General features: G+C 43.9%; 1 protein-coding gene across 1 annotated transcript in view; it reads right to left on the bottom strand.

Annotated features, from left to right (window-relative positions):
- The window catches only part of LOC133561299 (FRAS1-related extracellular matrix protein 1-like), a 60,956-nt gene that overhangs the window by 16,023 nt on the left and 29,474 nt on the right, over positions 1–15,459 (bottom strand). The window contains exons 14-23 of the mRNA XM_061914664.1: positions 15,321–15,414; positions 14,763–15,015; positions 13,943–14,116; positions 12,003–12,188; positions 11,725–11,921; positions 11,473–11,656; positions 4,541–4,685; positions 4,327–4,468; positions 1,496–1,691; positions 1,164–1,428 (exon numbers count right to left, since the gene is read on the bottom strand). Coding sequence (XP_061770648.1) covers positions 1,164–1,428; positions 1,496–1,691; positions 4,327–4,468; positions 4,541–4,685; positions 11,473–11,656; positions 11,725–11,921; positions 12,003–12,188; positions 13,943–14,116; positions 14,763–15,015; positions 15,321–15,414 — 1,836 coding nt within the window. The remainder of the gene's footprint in view (positions 1–1,163; positions 1,429–1,495; positions 1,692–4,326; positions 4,469–4,540; positions 4,686–11,472; positions 11,657–11,724; positions 11,922–12,002; positions 12,189–13,942; positions 14,117–14,762; positions 15,016–15,320; positions 15,415–15,459) is intronic.

Consider the following 15,459-nt stretch of genomic DNA (forward strand, 5'->3'; position numbering starts at 1 on the left):
GTGTTTGTTTGGCATTAATAGTGGGTGGAGCGAAAGGCTGGATGCAAATATAGCTACAAATGTACATACAGCTAGCCCAAATAGCATGTCAGCATCGATTAGCTGGCAGTTATGCCGCGACCAAATACGTCTGATTAGCACATAAGTCAATAACATCAACAAAACTCACCTTTGTGATTTCGTTGACTTTATCGTTGGAAATGCATCTGCAGGATATCCATACATCTCTGTGCCAAGTCGGCCTTAGCATCGCCGGTAAAATGTGCAGACCAAACGATCGGGACTTTCGCATCTTGTGACACCAGAGCAACTTAAATCCGTCGATTGGTAAGTGTTTGTTTGGCATTAAATGTGGATGGAGAGAAAGGCTGGATGCAAATATAGCTACAAATGTACATACAGCTAGCCTAAATAGCATGTTAGCATCGATTAGCTGGCAGTCATGCCACGACCAAATATGTGTGATTAGCACATAAGTATATCACATCAACAAATCTCACCTTTGTGATTTTGTTGACTTTATCGTTGCAAATGCATCTGCAGGATATCCATACATCTCTGTGCCATGTCTGCCTTAGCATCGCCGGTAAAATGTGCAGACCAAACGATCGGGACTTTCGCATCTTGTGACACTGGAGCAATTTAAATCAGTCGATTGGTAAGTGTTTGTTTGGCATTAAATGTGGGTGGAGGGAAACGCTGGATGCAAATATAGCTACAAATGTTCATACAGCTAGCCTAAATAGAATGTTACCATCGATTAGCATGCCGTGCTAATCGATTCACATTCTACGTAAATCAACTCGAATCCGTCCCTGATTGTGTTGTTACACCCTCCGACAACACATGACAAGGCATGATGTTGTGATGTCATCGCTCCGAGAGCAAATAATAGAAAGGCGTTTAATTCGCCAAAATTCACCCATTTAGAGTTCCGAAATCAGTTAAAAAAATATACTGTCTTTTTTTCTGCAACATCAAGGTATATATTGACGCTTACATAGGTCTGGTGATAATGTTCCCCTTTAACTTAACTTAAATTTAACTACAGTCTTATTGTCCAGAGAACCCAATTGATGCCCAGAGACACAGGGTCTGGTGGTAAGCATTGCGAGGAGAAGACCATAAATATCCAGCCTAAGGGTGAATGTTTCAAGACTTACTGGACAGTTACGTTGGAAGTGCCAGCACTCTTGTCGTGCACGTAGGCCACGGTGTTCGATGCCACGTCTATCTGGCTGAAGGTGGAGATGGTCACACCGGGATCCTTGACGTTCTCCAGATACCCATGAGCAGGCGGGGCGGTGACCAGGAACACCAGCTCCTCGGGCTTGTCCGTACCATCCGTAGCAAACAGTGCATCGGTGGTAAGAACCACGCAACCGCCGCGGCTGACGTTCACAGGCCTGACCAAGACGGCAATATTTCCTGATAACAAACAAAAATTAAAATGTAAATAGTGTGGGCGACTGTTTTATGCAATAAATCGAGATACCCTTTTTCACGTGTTTGATGGATATGTTGAACTGCTGCAAGGGAGACTCATTCCTTCCGTCGTATAAGTAGAAAGCGAAGAAGTCCCGGGTGGTGTTACCAAACGGGTTTCGGTGCACGTATTGCAGATGATTCACATCCACTGTTTCCTGGGAAAAGTTTCCTTTACCCGGCAGCGAAACCCAGTCTTCCGCATGCTGAGTAAAAAAAAAAAAAAGTCACACTTAAGAAAAGACAAAACCCCCAAACCAGTGAAGTTGGCACGTTGTAAAAATGGTAAATAAAAACAGAATACAATGATTTTTAAATCTTTTTTAACCTATATTCAGTTGAATAGACGGCAAAGACAAGATACTTAACGTTCAAACTGGTAAACTTTTGTTATTTTTTGTTATATTAGCTCATTTGGAATTTAATGCCTGCAACATGTTTCAAAGAAGCTGGCAAAAGTGGCAAAAAAAGTCGAGGAATGCTCATCAAACGCTTATTTGGAACATCCCACAGGTGGACAGGCTAGTTGGGAACAGGTGGGTGCCATGAAAGCAGCTTCCATGAAATGCTCACTCATTCACAAACAAGAACGGGGCGAGGGTCACCACGTTGCCAAACAAATGCGTGAACAAATCGATCAGCAGTTTAAGAACATTTTTCAACCGAGGAATTTAGGGATTTCACCATCTACGGTCTGTAATATCATCAAAATGTTCAAAGAATTTGTAGAAGTCACTGCACGCAAGTGGCAGGTCTGTGAACTTCGATCCCTCAAGCGGTAGTGCATCAAAAACCAATATCAGTGTGTAAAGGAAATCACCACACAGGACCAGGAAGACTTTAGAAAACGACTGTCAGTAACTACGGTTTATAGCTACATATGTAAGTGCAAGTAAAAACACTACTCTGAGATGGCAAAAGCCATTTATCAACAACACCCAGAAACACCGCCAGCTTCGCTGGTCCAGAACTCATCTAAGATGGATGGAGGCAAAGTTTTTAAGTGTTCTGTGATCTGACGAGTCCATATTTCAAATTGTTTTTGCAAACAATTGGCAGGTCTGTGACCTTCGATCCCTCAGGCGGTACTGCATCAAAAACCAACATCAGTGTGTAAAGGAAATCACCACACAGGCTCAGGAAGACTTTAGAAAACCACTGTCAGTAACTACTGTACGATTTATAGCTACCTTTGTAATTGCAAGTTAAAACACTACTCTGAGAAAGCAAAAGCCATTTATCAACAACACCCAGAAACGCCGCCGGCTTCGCTGGTCCAGAACTCGTCTAAGATGCATGGAGGCAAAGTGTTAAAGTGTTCTGTGATCTGACGAGTCCATATTTCAAATTGTTTTTGGAAACAATTGGCAGGTCTGGGACCTTCGATCCCTCAGGCGGTACTGCATCAAAAAACAACATCAGTGTGTAAAAGAAATCACCACACAGGCCCAGGAAAACTTTAGAAAACCACTGTCAGTAACTACGGTTTATAGCTACATATGTAAGTGCAAATTAAAACACTACTCTGAGAAAGCAAAAGCCATTTATCAACAACACCCAGAAACGCCGCCGGCTTCGCTGGTCCAGAATTCATCTAAGATGGATGGAGGCAAAGTGTAAAAGTGTTCTGTGATTTGACGAGTCCACATTTTTGGAAACTGTGGACGTCGTGTCCTCTAGACCAAAGAGGAAAAGAACCATCCGGACTGTTCGGCACTAAGTTCAAAAGCCAGAATCCGTGATGGTATGGGGGTGTATTAGTGCCTAAGGCATGGGTAACTTTTCTGATTCATAGCTTTAGCTTTGCATAGTCGCGTTTTAACTTGCACTTACAGATGTAGTGAGAAACTGTAAATACTGACAGTGGTGTTTTGAAGTGTTCCTGAGCCCATGTGGTGATATCCTTTACACACTGATGTCGCTTTTTGATGCAGTACCGCCTAAGGGATCGAAGGTCTGCAATATCATCGCTTACATGCAGTGATTTCTCCGGATTCTCTGAACCTTTTCATGATATTTCGCACCGTTGATGGTAAAATCCCTAAATTCCTTGCAATAGCTTGTTGAGAAATGTTGTTCTTAAACTGTTCGGCAATTTGCTCACGCATTAGTTCACAAAGTGGTGACCCTTGCCCCGTCCTTGTTTGTGAACGACTGAGCATTTTACGGAAGCCGCTTTTAATACCCAATCATGGCACCCACCTGTTCCCAATTAGCCTGTTCACTTGTGGGATGTTCCAAATAAGCGTTTGATGAGCATTCCTCAACTCTCTCAGTCTTTTTTTTGCAGCTTGTGCCGGCTTTTTTGAAACATGTTGCAGGCATCAAATTCCAAATGAGCTAATATTTGCAAAAAAAATAAAGTTTTCCAGTTCGAACGTTAAGTATTTTGTCTTTGCGGTCTATTCAACTGAATATAGGTTGAAAGGGATTTGCTAATCAATGTATTCTGTTTGTATTTACGTTTTACACAACGTGCCGACTTCACTGGTTTTTGGTTTTGGGGCGGTATGGCTCGGTTAGTAGAGCGGCCGTGCCAGCAACTTGAGGGTTGCAGGTTCGATCCCCGCTTCAGCCATCCTAGTCACTGCCGTTGTGTCCTTGGGCAAGACACTTTGCCACCTGCTCCCACTGCCACCCGCACTGGTTTAAATGTAAAAATGTGATATTGGGTTTCACTATGTAAAGCGCTTTGAGTCACTAGAGAAAAAGCGCTGTATAAATATAATTCACTTCACTTCACACATCTTTGTGCAATGTATGCCAGGAGACAGGCCAGCACAACATTAAGACCATTAACTGCTCAACCTGACACAAATATTATTATGTTCCAATACCAACCTTAACCTGTAATAATCCTTGCGTCGGAACTCTCGTCAATTTGTACAAGACCTGTGAAGACGGAGTATCGCGGTCCTGAGCAAAGAGTGTTCGGCTGGTTATGAGTCTGGCCTCTCCTGGTTTCACCTTCAGTCCAATGTTTCTAGAAGTCACAGGAATCCGTCAGTTTTACAAGGGCTTTCTAAAAATATGCATAATTGGCCTGGAATCTAACCTTATCAAACGAGGTGTTTCGTCGTTGATTGGTAGTACTTTCACCGTCACCTGTCTTTGGATTTGGTGTCGGCCGTCAGTTAGCTGGATGGTAAAACTGTCATCTGGATATTCAGAGTCGTCGTGTGCGTACATCACGCCTTTACCTGCAAGACAGTGACAAAATGCTCACAAATTGTGAGTAACCCTAGTTTAGCTTCCCCATAGTCTACTGCTTGGGCCTTTGTTTTCTATTAAAAGGCGCTGCAGTGCAAACCAAATGATTGTCAGTGTTGGGGTCCCCACCTGCTGTGGCAATTTACGTGATCTCATGTTTTGGTTCATGTGTAGGGCAGTGGAGTCAGACAACAATGTCATTAATGGTCTGACTAACCCTAGTGCAGTGGTTCTTAAAGGGGAATATTATCACAATTTCAGAAGGGTTAAAACCAATAAAAATCAGTTCCCAGTGGCTTATTTTATTTTTCGAAGTTGTTTTCAAAATTTTACCCATCACGGAATATCCCGAAAAAAGGTTTTAAAGTGCCTGATTTTCGCTATCTTTAAATCCATCGTCCATTTTCCTGTGACGTCATTTAATGATGCCAACATGGCGGATAGCACAGCAAGATATAGCGACATTAGCTCGGATTCAGACTCGGATTTCAGCCGCTTAAGCGATTCAACAGATTACGCATGTATTGAAACGGATGGTTGGCAGATAGTGAAAACGAAATTGAAGAAGAAACTGAAGCTATTGAGCGAATAGCTATTGAAACTATTCGGCGATTGCCTTCTAACCGAGGATTGAGTGTCGCAGGGTATCCATACATCTCCGTGCCATGTCTGTCGTAGCATCGCCGGTAAAATGTGCAGGAGCAACTTAAATCCGTCGATTGGCAAGTGTTTGTCTGGCATTAAATGAGGGTGGAGTGAAACGCTGGATGCAATTATAGCTACACATGTACATACAGCTAGCCTAAATAACATGTTAGCGACGATTAGCTGGCAGTCATGCCGCGACCAAATATGTCTGATTAGCACATAAGTCAATAACATCAACAAAACTCACCTTTGTGATTTCGTCAACTTTATCGTTGGAAATGCATCTGCTTTGAGTGTCGCAGGGTATCCATACATCTCTGTGCTATGTCTGTCATAGCATCGCCGGTAAAATGTGCAGACGAGGGACTTTTGGATCTTTTGACACTGGTGCAACTTGAATCTGTCGATTGGTAAGTATTTGTTTGGCATTAAATGTGGGTGGAGTGAAAGTCTGGATGCAAATATAGCTAAAAATGTACATACAGCTAGCCTAAATAGCATGTTAGCATCGGTTAGCTGGCAGTCATGCTGCGACCGAATTTGTCTGATTAGCACATAAGTCAATAACACCAACAAAACTCCCATTTGTGATTTCGTTGACTTTATCGTTGGAAATGCATCTGCTTTGAGTGTCGTAGGGTATCCATACATCTCTGTGCCATGTCTGTCATAGCATCGCCGGTAAAATGTGCAGACGAGGATACTTTTGGATCTTTTGACACTGGTGCAACTTGACTCCATCGATTGGTAAGTGTTTGTTTGGCATTAAATGTGGGTGGAGTGAAAGGCTGGATGTAAATATAGCTACAAATGTACATACAGCTAGTCTAAATAGCATGTTAGCATCGGTTAACTGGCAGCCATGCTGCGACCGAATTTGTCTGATTAGCACATAAGTCAATAACATCAACAAAACTCCCCTTTGTGATTTCGTTGACTTTATCGTTGGAAATGCATCTGCTTTGAGTGTCGCAGGGTATCCATACATCTCTGTGCCATGTCTGTCATAGCATCGCCGGTAAAATGTGCAGACGAGGGACTTTTGGATCTTTTGACACTGGTGCAACTTGAATCTGTCGATTGGTAAGTGTTTGTTTGGCATTAAATGTGGGTGGAGGGAAAAGCCGGATGCAAATATAGCTACAAATGAGGCATAACGATGCAATATGTATATACAGTTGGCCTAAATAGCATGTTAGCGTCGATTAGCATGCCGTGCTAATCGATGCACACTCCACGTAAGTCAACTTGAATCCATCCCTGATCGTGTTGTACACCCTCCGACAACACACCGACGAGGCATGGTGTCTCCAAAGTACGGGAAACGGTCGAAAAAAACGGAATATAACAGAGCTGATTTGACTCGATATTTGTAATGTGTTTGAGAAAATGGCAGATTGACGTCATCGCCCCGAGAGCGAATAATAGAAAGGCGCTTAATTCAGCAAAATTCACCCATTTAGAGTTCGGAAATCGGTTTAAAAAATATATGGTCCTTTTTCTGCAACATCAAGGTATATATTGAAGCTTACATAGGTCTGGTGATAATGTTCCCCTTTAACCTGAGTTCGATCGAACCCTAGGGGTTCCTTGAGTTGGCCTCGGGGGTTCGGGGGACCCTCCGCCGCGGAGGGCGAGACACACCTGACTCATCATGTACCATGGATTGATTAACGTGGGCCCCAACTTAAACAAGCTGAAAAAGGTATTCGGGTGTTACCATTTAGTGGTCAATTGGACGGAATATGTACTGTACTGTGCAATCTACTAATAAAAGTTTCAATCAATCAATCAATCATGTAAATAAAAACATCTCCCTAAGTCACTCTGATTTGCAGGTTTGTATTTTGTTGTGAGTTCATGCACTGTGTTGTTTTTTTTGTTTTGTTTTTAACAAGGTGATGTTTGTGCACCGGTAAAACAAAACATATAACTTTGTCTTGAATTTGAAAAACTATATATTTTATTTATATATTTTATATATTTTTTTTTTCATATGCGCATATGAAACTGGTGGGGTTCGGTATCTCCAACAAGGTTAAGAACCACTGCCCTATTTTTTTTTTTTAAAAAGGATTGAAAATTCAAAGAGATGGGGTGAACATTTTTGGGGATGTTTTAGTATGTTTTTTTGTTTGAGGACAAACATGACACAGACCTTCCCTATTGTTAAAAAGTTCACTGGTTCATACGTTTGTGTGTATGCTTCACTGAAGAGAGCGTTTGGCGAACATCGTTTTGTCCTATTAATTTCATCGGTTCTCGAACTCACCATAGTGTGGACTAAACACTTTGTTTACATGTAAAATCATCCGCTTCTTCTTCGTCTCATTTTGTCCACTAAACGTTTTATACTGTGCGTAAATGCACAAAGGTGCCCTTTGTTCATGTTATTGACTTGTTGGAGTGCTACATGTAAAGATCTTCCACTCCTTCTTTGTCTTAATTTGTCCACCACATGTTTTATACTGTGCGTGAATGCCCAAAGGTGCGCTTTGTTGATGTTATTGACTTGTTGGAGTGCTACATGTAAAATCTTCCACTCCTTCTTTGTCTCATTTTGTCCACCACATGTTTTATACTGTGCGTGAATGCCCAAAGGTGAGCGTTGTTGATGTTGAATATCAGGCATATTTGGTCAGTGGATGACTGCAAGCTAATGAATGCTAACATGCTATTTAGGCTAGCTGTATGTACATATTGCATCATTATGCCTCGTTTGTAGGTATATTTGAGCTCATTCGATATCCTTTATCCTCTTTGTATATATTATATATTTACATGTCTCATGACAAATTATCTGTAAGTAATATTGGCTGCATTTCAGATAGTTGTTTGTGTGCCATGTTGTTCCAGACCACAGCAAACATTATCTAGCTTGCCAAAGATCGTAATAAATCAATTAGAAGAAGACAGCCTGCCATTTCCTTTAACTTGGAAACACACATTTATACCTTTGGCCATTAAAAGCCAATCGTTTCCAGGAGTTGTCTCACCTTCTGAGTAGCCTCTGATTTACTACTGGTTTCTAATGTTGTAAAAATGTGTAGAATAAATATTACATTTCAAAATTCCTGTCAAACAAAATTTGCTTCAGCCTGCGACATGTAGTCATTTTGATCGTAGACTAAAACAGAATACATGATTTGCAAATCCTTTTCAACTTATATTCATTTGAATAGACTGCAAAGACAAGATATTTAATGTTTGAACTGAGAAACTTTGTTTTTTTTTTGCAAATAATCATTAACTTAGAATTTAATGGCAGCAACACTTTGCAAAAAAGTTGGCACAGGGGCATTTTTACCACTGTGTTACATTGCCTTTCCTTTTAACAACACTCTGCAAACGTTTGGGAACTGAGGAGACCAATTTTTGAAGCTTTTCAGATGGAATTTTTTTCCCAATCTTGCTTGATGTACAGCTTAAGTTGTTCAACAGTCCGGGTCTCCGTTGTGGTATTTTAGGCTTTATAATGCACCACATATATTCAATGGGAGACAGGTCTGGACTACAAGCAGGCCAGTCTAGTACCCGCACTCTTTTACTACAATGCCACGCGGTTGTAGCACACGGCTAGGCATCGTCTTGCTGAAATAAGCAGGGGCGTTTATGATGACGTTGCTTGGATGACAACATATGTTGCTCCAAAACCTGTATGGACCTTTCAACATTAATGGTGCCTTCACAGATGTGTAAGTTGCCTCTGTTTTGGGCACTGATGCACCCCCATACCATCACAGATGCTGGCCTTTGAACTTTGTGCCTATGACAATCCGGATGGTTCTTTTCCTCTTTGCTCAGGAGGACATGACGTCCACAGTCCCTAAAAACAATTTGAAATGTGGACTCGTCAGACCACAGAACACGTTTCCACTTTGCATCAGTCCTTCTTAGATGAGCTCGGGCCCAGTGAAGCCGGCAGCGTTTCTGGGTGCTGTTGCTAAATGGCTTTGGCTTTGCATAATACAGTTTTAACTTGCACTTACAGATGTGGCGACCGACTGTAGTTACTGGCGGTTGTTTTCTGAAGTGTTCCTGAGCTGAAGTGGTGATATCCTTTACACACTGATGTTACTTTTTTGATGCAGTACCACCTGAGGGATCGAAGATCCGTAATGTCATCGCTCATGTGCATAGATTTTTCCAGATTCTCTGAACTCTTTGATGATATTATGGACCGTAGATGGTGAAATCCCAAAATTAATTGCAATAGCTCGTTGAGAAATGTTGTCCTAAAACTGTTCCACAATTTTGTCAGGCATTTAGGGGCGAAATGGCATAGTGGGTAGAGTGGCTATGCCAGAAACCTGCAGGTTCGCTCCCCGCCTCTTACAATCCAAATCGCTGAGGGTTTTCACGGCCAATGCGCCTTCATCTTTGTGTCCTGATGAGCGCACCACGGGCCGCACCACTGGCCACACCCACCGGTGTGCTCTCTCCGCTGCGGGCGTGCCTCTTCGCGTCTGAAGACAATCTGCAATCAGCGAACCTGCCCGTGATGATTGTGCTGCCTTCATAAGCCGTCACAACCCGCCATGCCGCGCCGGAATATAATCTTTGATCTACCGTCTGTCATCTTAAAAATGAGCTGTGCGTCTCACTTTTCCCTGGTTACTCCTCTGGACTCTTCCCTGCCTCACTCATGCTTCCTGATTCTCGATTCCTTGCTTACCCCCGGACTCTGACGCTTCTCTCCTGACCTGGATCATCTGCCTGCCCCACGGGCTTCCGTGTTCCTTCGCTCTCATCAACATTTGGTAACACACACCTCACCTAACTACACACATAGCCTCACACCACACACACTTTTGGATCTAGTTCACACTCCATTTCCTTAGTTTATATTATTATTGTCTTATTATTATATCATAGCATAGGCATCCGTCCGTCAGTAGTGAAGGTGGGTTGCGCCTGGGGGAGTTCATTCTTTCTTGCAGCGGCGGCTGTGGCTGTACAGCCCCACTCTGGAGTGACAATCTCTGGTGCAGTTGGCGCAGACGTATGGGGAGGGTTCTGACACAAGAGCAGGTCCCACGTCACGCAGTTTCCTATTTAGTCTCCTCGCCTGCAACAGGGAAATATGCTTCTCCTCGGCACGGCGGGTTCCTGTGGCAACAGTGTGCCTCTAAACGTTGCGGTCTTTTGCAGCTTCCTCCCAGTTGTTGTGGTCAATGTCTGCCAGTTTCATGTCACGTTTGCACACGTCCTTGAAACGCAGTCGGGGGCGACCAAGGGGTCTGGAGCTTGTTGACAATTCTCCGTACTGGACAGCTCTGGGGAGCCGGCTGGGGTCCATCCTGTGGACATGGCCAAGCTTTGGCTGAGCATGGTGAACAGGCTGGTGGAGTGAGCACGATCTAGGACTTCCATCTTGGGAATTTTGTCCTGCCATATGATTCCCAGGATGCGGCGAAGACAGCGCAGGTGGAAACTTTTTAGCTGTTTCTCCTATCTGGTGTAGGTGGTCCAGGCCTCACTGCCATACATCAGTGTGCTAATGGCGCAGGCTCGGTAGACCTGGACTTTAGTGCGCGTGGATAGCTGGTTGTTCGACCATACTCTATTGGACAGCTTGGCCATCACTATGGCGGCTCTCGCAAGCCGGATGGCACGTTCTGTGTCGAGTGACAAGTCACAAGAGATTGCGGAGCCAAGGTATGTAAAAGTGTTAACACATTCCAGAGTCTGATTGTCGACGGAGATGGAGAGTGGAGTTTCAGCATCTTGGCCCATGACATTTGTCTTCTTTAGATTGATGGTGAGACCAAACTCTTTACAGGCAGATGAAAGCCTGTCCATCAGCCTCTGGAGCCCGGACTCGGTGTAGGATGCTAGAGCTGCATCCTCAGCAAAAAGCATTTCCCTCAGGAGGACCCTGGTCACCTTGTTTGTGAATGACTGAGCATTTCATGGAAGCTGCTTTGAATATAGGTTGAAAAGGATCATTGTGTTTTTTTATGAGGTTTGGGTTACTGGTTTTGGGCTTTGTAGAAACGGCTGCATTATTAGCAAAGTCTGCTATTTGGAAGAAATTGTATGCATTAAACTAGCAGGAATTGCCTAAATAATGTTGTCTTGATACTTGCTTAACTTGTTGTGTCTGGTAGCCCAGATGCAAACACGTACCATTGGTCAGGTCCACCATTGTAAAGTCAACCACATCAGTTTGAAAAAGGGCTCCCTGTTGCTTGTTGATCCTGCCATGACGGGGCGGTTTAACAATACGAAAGAGTAGGAAATCGTCAGGGATATCCCGATCTATCACATGGAACACAGACAAGTCCAGATGCTTCATCCCTCCTTCTTGTACCTAAACAGGAATCAGGTGTAGTCAGGAGACTGCAAGTGACAGAATCTGGGAGGACTGAAGTTACTTACTGTAATATTTTCAGCCGAAAACTCCGGGATTTCGTCTTTTGTCGGTTTGATGACAACGTTGAATGGTAAAGGACCAGAACTGAATCGTCCGTCCGACACACAGAGGACAAAGTGATCAGTTGTCGGCTCTGTCTTTTGGTGCCTGGACTGCACGTAGTTGACTTGCCCGTCAATGATGTCTTTGTAAGAAAATGAATCTACAAAACAAAAGCGGGAACAACGGTTGTTTTATTTTTGGTCAATGTTGGGATCAAATTATATCTCAATGGTTGTGGTACCTATGCTTACACCCATGTTGCTTTTCTCAAAACCTGGTCTAGGGAGGACATTCTCAAGGAACCCAAATTTAGGTGGCTTCATTAAAGTGACCACCAAATCGTCCAACGGAGTGTCTTCGTCGGACACCTTCAAATTGTTTTTCGTTATCCGAGAGGTCCCCCCTTCGTCTACCACCAAGACGTCTCCTAAAACAACAAGCACAGGCCATCTCTAGAACAAGGGTTCGATTTTTTTCTCAATTCCATTTATAGAATACTGGACAGGAACCAACCTCATGTTTTGGTCTTTGTTTCAAGCTGTTAAAATCTATGAAATACCAAAACATTCGCTGGTACAGTTTTTTCTGAATCAACACCACCTGGTATAGAAGCTTTAGCCTGCAGTTGATTCCGTCCAGTTACTTTGTTCACACCAACTGCACTAAGAAAGAGGCTAGTTGGAATAAAAGCAAGTGATTTCATGATTTTTTTATATATATATTTTTTGTGGTATTGGCTGCTGTTGGCAGGAGCTCTGTGCTCTTTGTGTCCTGATGTTTCCTTTTTGTTTTCATGTGGGGTTTTTTTGCCTTTTTGGTTCGGGACCCTTTGGGACTGTGTGACAAAGGGTGGCACTTTCGTGACTTCTGCGGTGCTTTTCTGTGAACTTCTGGATCTGCCTCCCGGGAGCCTTTTGGCCAGGGAGACCAGCTGTTGGGTCTATGCGACACAAGAGCCGGTTGGGAGAGACTGGCGGAGATGCGGATGAAGGGACAGGACTGCGGAGCTGGTTCTGAGCGCCCGGACGGAAGAGCTTCACGGTGTCTTGGCTGAATGAGCACGTATCGGACACCTCAGTCTCCTTAGATGTATCCTAGCTCATCCATGCGGACTGGACACTGGCCGAGAGTTGGTGGGCGGCCGAGGGTAGAGTTGGCTTTCTTGGTTGCTTTGTTGGGTCTGCTCTTGTCTCTGGCCATGCTCCCCCCACCCCAGTAGACGATGGCGTGGAACACCGCAGAGGCCACCACAGTGTATATGTTTTTTTTTTTGTTTGGTTTTTTTTGTGACTGTGTGTAGAAGTGGATGGTTGCATCAGCTCTTCTCTTTTAATGTCCTTTGTGTTCTTTGACGTTTCCCTCTTACACACATGTTTATGTGTGCGATGGCTATTAGGTTTCCTTTTTCCTTGGTCTCAGTCTGGACCCCCTCTCCAGGGGCCCAGTTTTAGACTGAACGTTTTTACCTGTTTATCACCTTTTTTGTAAGGAGCGCCTGAAGTTGGCAGACCCTTCCGCGATCCTGTTCTGTCTCCCTGTAATGTAGATGGTGTTCTGGGCACAACGTTAAAGTGCATCCGGCAGTGGAGGCTCCTCTAAGGGGACTCGGGGCACTAGGAGGTTAACCCCTTTTCTACTGTAACCATAGGTGGCCCTTGGCAAAGGCCCATTACCTGGCTGCCTCCCCGAGCCAGGGATACAGTGAAGACCTGAACGGCAGAGCAGGCGGACGACGGTAGTTTTAAGAACTACCACAACGGCTCTGATAGTGGATGAAGGCTGTGGTAGAAAAGGGTCCTCAGTTGTCTCGGACTCCCAGCCACTGGACCCTGACCCGATTTCTGTCAAGGATCGTGTGGTGACTGTCTGTGCACCAGTCTCCCCACATTAAACAACGCACAGGCATCCTTCATAAAAGGGATACCCCACTACCAGGAGGATCATCATACTCGCTTCGAGTGACCCCGGATGATGAACGTGGATCCCTTTAAAAATTATTATTATGTTTGTCGGATCTTGAATGGGATTGTGCTGAAAATCTTAACTTCCCCTCAGGGATTATTAGTCTTTCTCATTCTGATTCTGATTCTGATTCTACATTTGAATCATACAAACCCTTGTGTAAATAAAACAAGTGAGACTGAGACCACTTGAAGTGGCGGGTCTGGTAGAAAGACGCACCTGTTCTGAGTGAGGGTGGTTGGCTGTTGACCGGGAAAATGGTTACATGAAGATCATGCACAGGAAGCGCTGTTTCTGCTCTTCCATCACAGCATGAAGCCAACTGTTCGGTTTCTCCATCAGAAATCACAAAGCTGATAGTGTCATGTTGAGGAGTGAGTCCGATCTCTGGCCCTAAAAAACCCACAAACAAGCTTAGTGCCGGGCCCAGAACTAAGGGCTCAAACTCAATTGCACGAATGCGGGCCGAACAGGACTAGGATAGGATAGGATACGATGCACCACATGGTTAATTAAAAAAAACATTATAAATCCTCCCATCCATTTTCTACTGCTTGTCCCTTTTTGGGTGTGCTGATTGTTTTAGATATAGAGATTTTATGTGTCTTCTGTGTTTTTTTGACAGCCGGTGAATGTGTTTATTTATACAGATATTTTTTTCCACATACTCTTCTATCAAATCCATGCTTGGAGAGTTTCTATTTTTAGTCCATATTTGGTACATTTGTAGTGTTTTAGTGTTTTCCTGCCTTTTCCTTTGTCTGCACCTATGTTTTTAGTGATTCGTCCTTGGCGAGGGGCGGACCTTGAGGCACACCCGCTCGCAATTAGCCTGCCTGTATTTGGGCTTGTCACTGTCAGCTTGGCCTTGCCGGTTATTGTATCCAGAACTGCTCTCGTGCATGTGCCTGCTTCACCTCACCCGACCTGGTACGTTGTCGCTACTTTGTCCTGAATTCCCTAACCTATTCTGTGTTTATTTCCTAGCCCCCCTGAAGAGCAGACACCCCCATGTACCCAATTAACTTCTTCTGCTTGCCTCTGTGTTTGTAACTAATAACACTGGCGACGATATCCGCCTGAACAAAGTGATCCACGACAGTGCCGTTTCTCAGCACCAAACCCTGAGAGGGCTGCCGAGCTATCAGGAAGGAAAGGCTGTTGTTGTCACTGTCAATGTCAGTAGCGCGGATGTACTCCGCTGTGATGACAGCAGTGTGTCCTTCGTCGCAGTTAAGTACGGGTTTCAAGCCAGGAACCAAAACAGGTGCCTCGTCATTGATAAGCCTTATCTGAAAAAGAAAACAATCAATGATTGCGTCAGATGCAGAAGTTCTTTGTGAACGGTGGAATATAAGAGTCTTAGACACCCCCATGCACAGAAACCCAGGTGCGGCCCGAATCCCCATCAAACAGGACAACTTTGCGAAACTGGTTCAACCAGAATCATTATCTGGTCCTCAACTAGCAAAGACCTAAGTAACTACATACTTGGGTGGACTTTAAAAGGATTAGGACTTCTGGTTCTTTTTTCCAAGAGTGCAGTTTCATAGGGAAAACGGACCAACTTGGTACTCGATGTAGTGTAAATACTTACGTTTACTTGTAGGCTAAAACTGATCTTATTGGTTCCATCAGTGACTGCAAAGTCAATGTTGTCCTCTGCAGTTTCTGAATTGTCATGGTTGTACCTGAAAAGTAAACATTACTAAGTCTCAGACCAGCCTTTGCCAGAG

Source organism: Nerophis ophidion, linkage group LG10 (assembly GCF_033978795.1).
Source record: "Nerophis ophidion isolate RoL-2023_Sa linkage group LG10, RoL_Noph_v1.0, whole genome shotgun sequence".
Taxonomy (NCBI): Eukaryota; Metazoa; Chordata; class Actinopteri; order Syngnathiformes; family Syngnathidae; genus Nerophis; species Nerophis ophidion.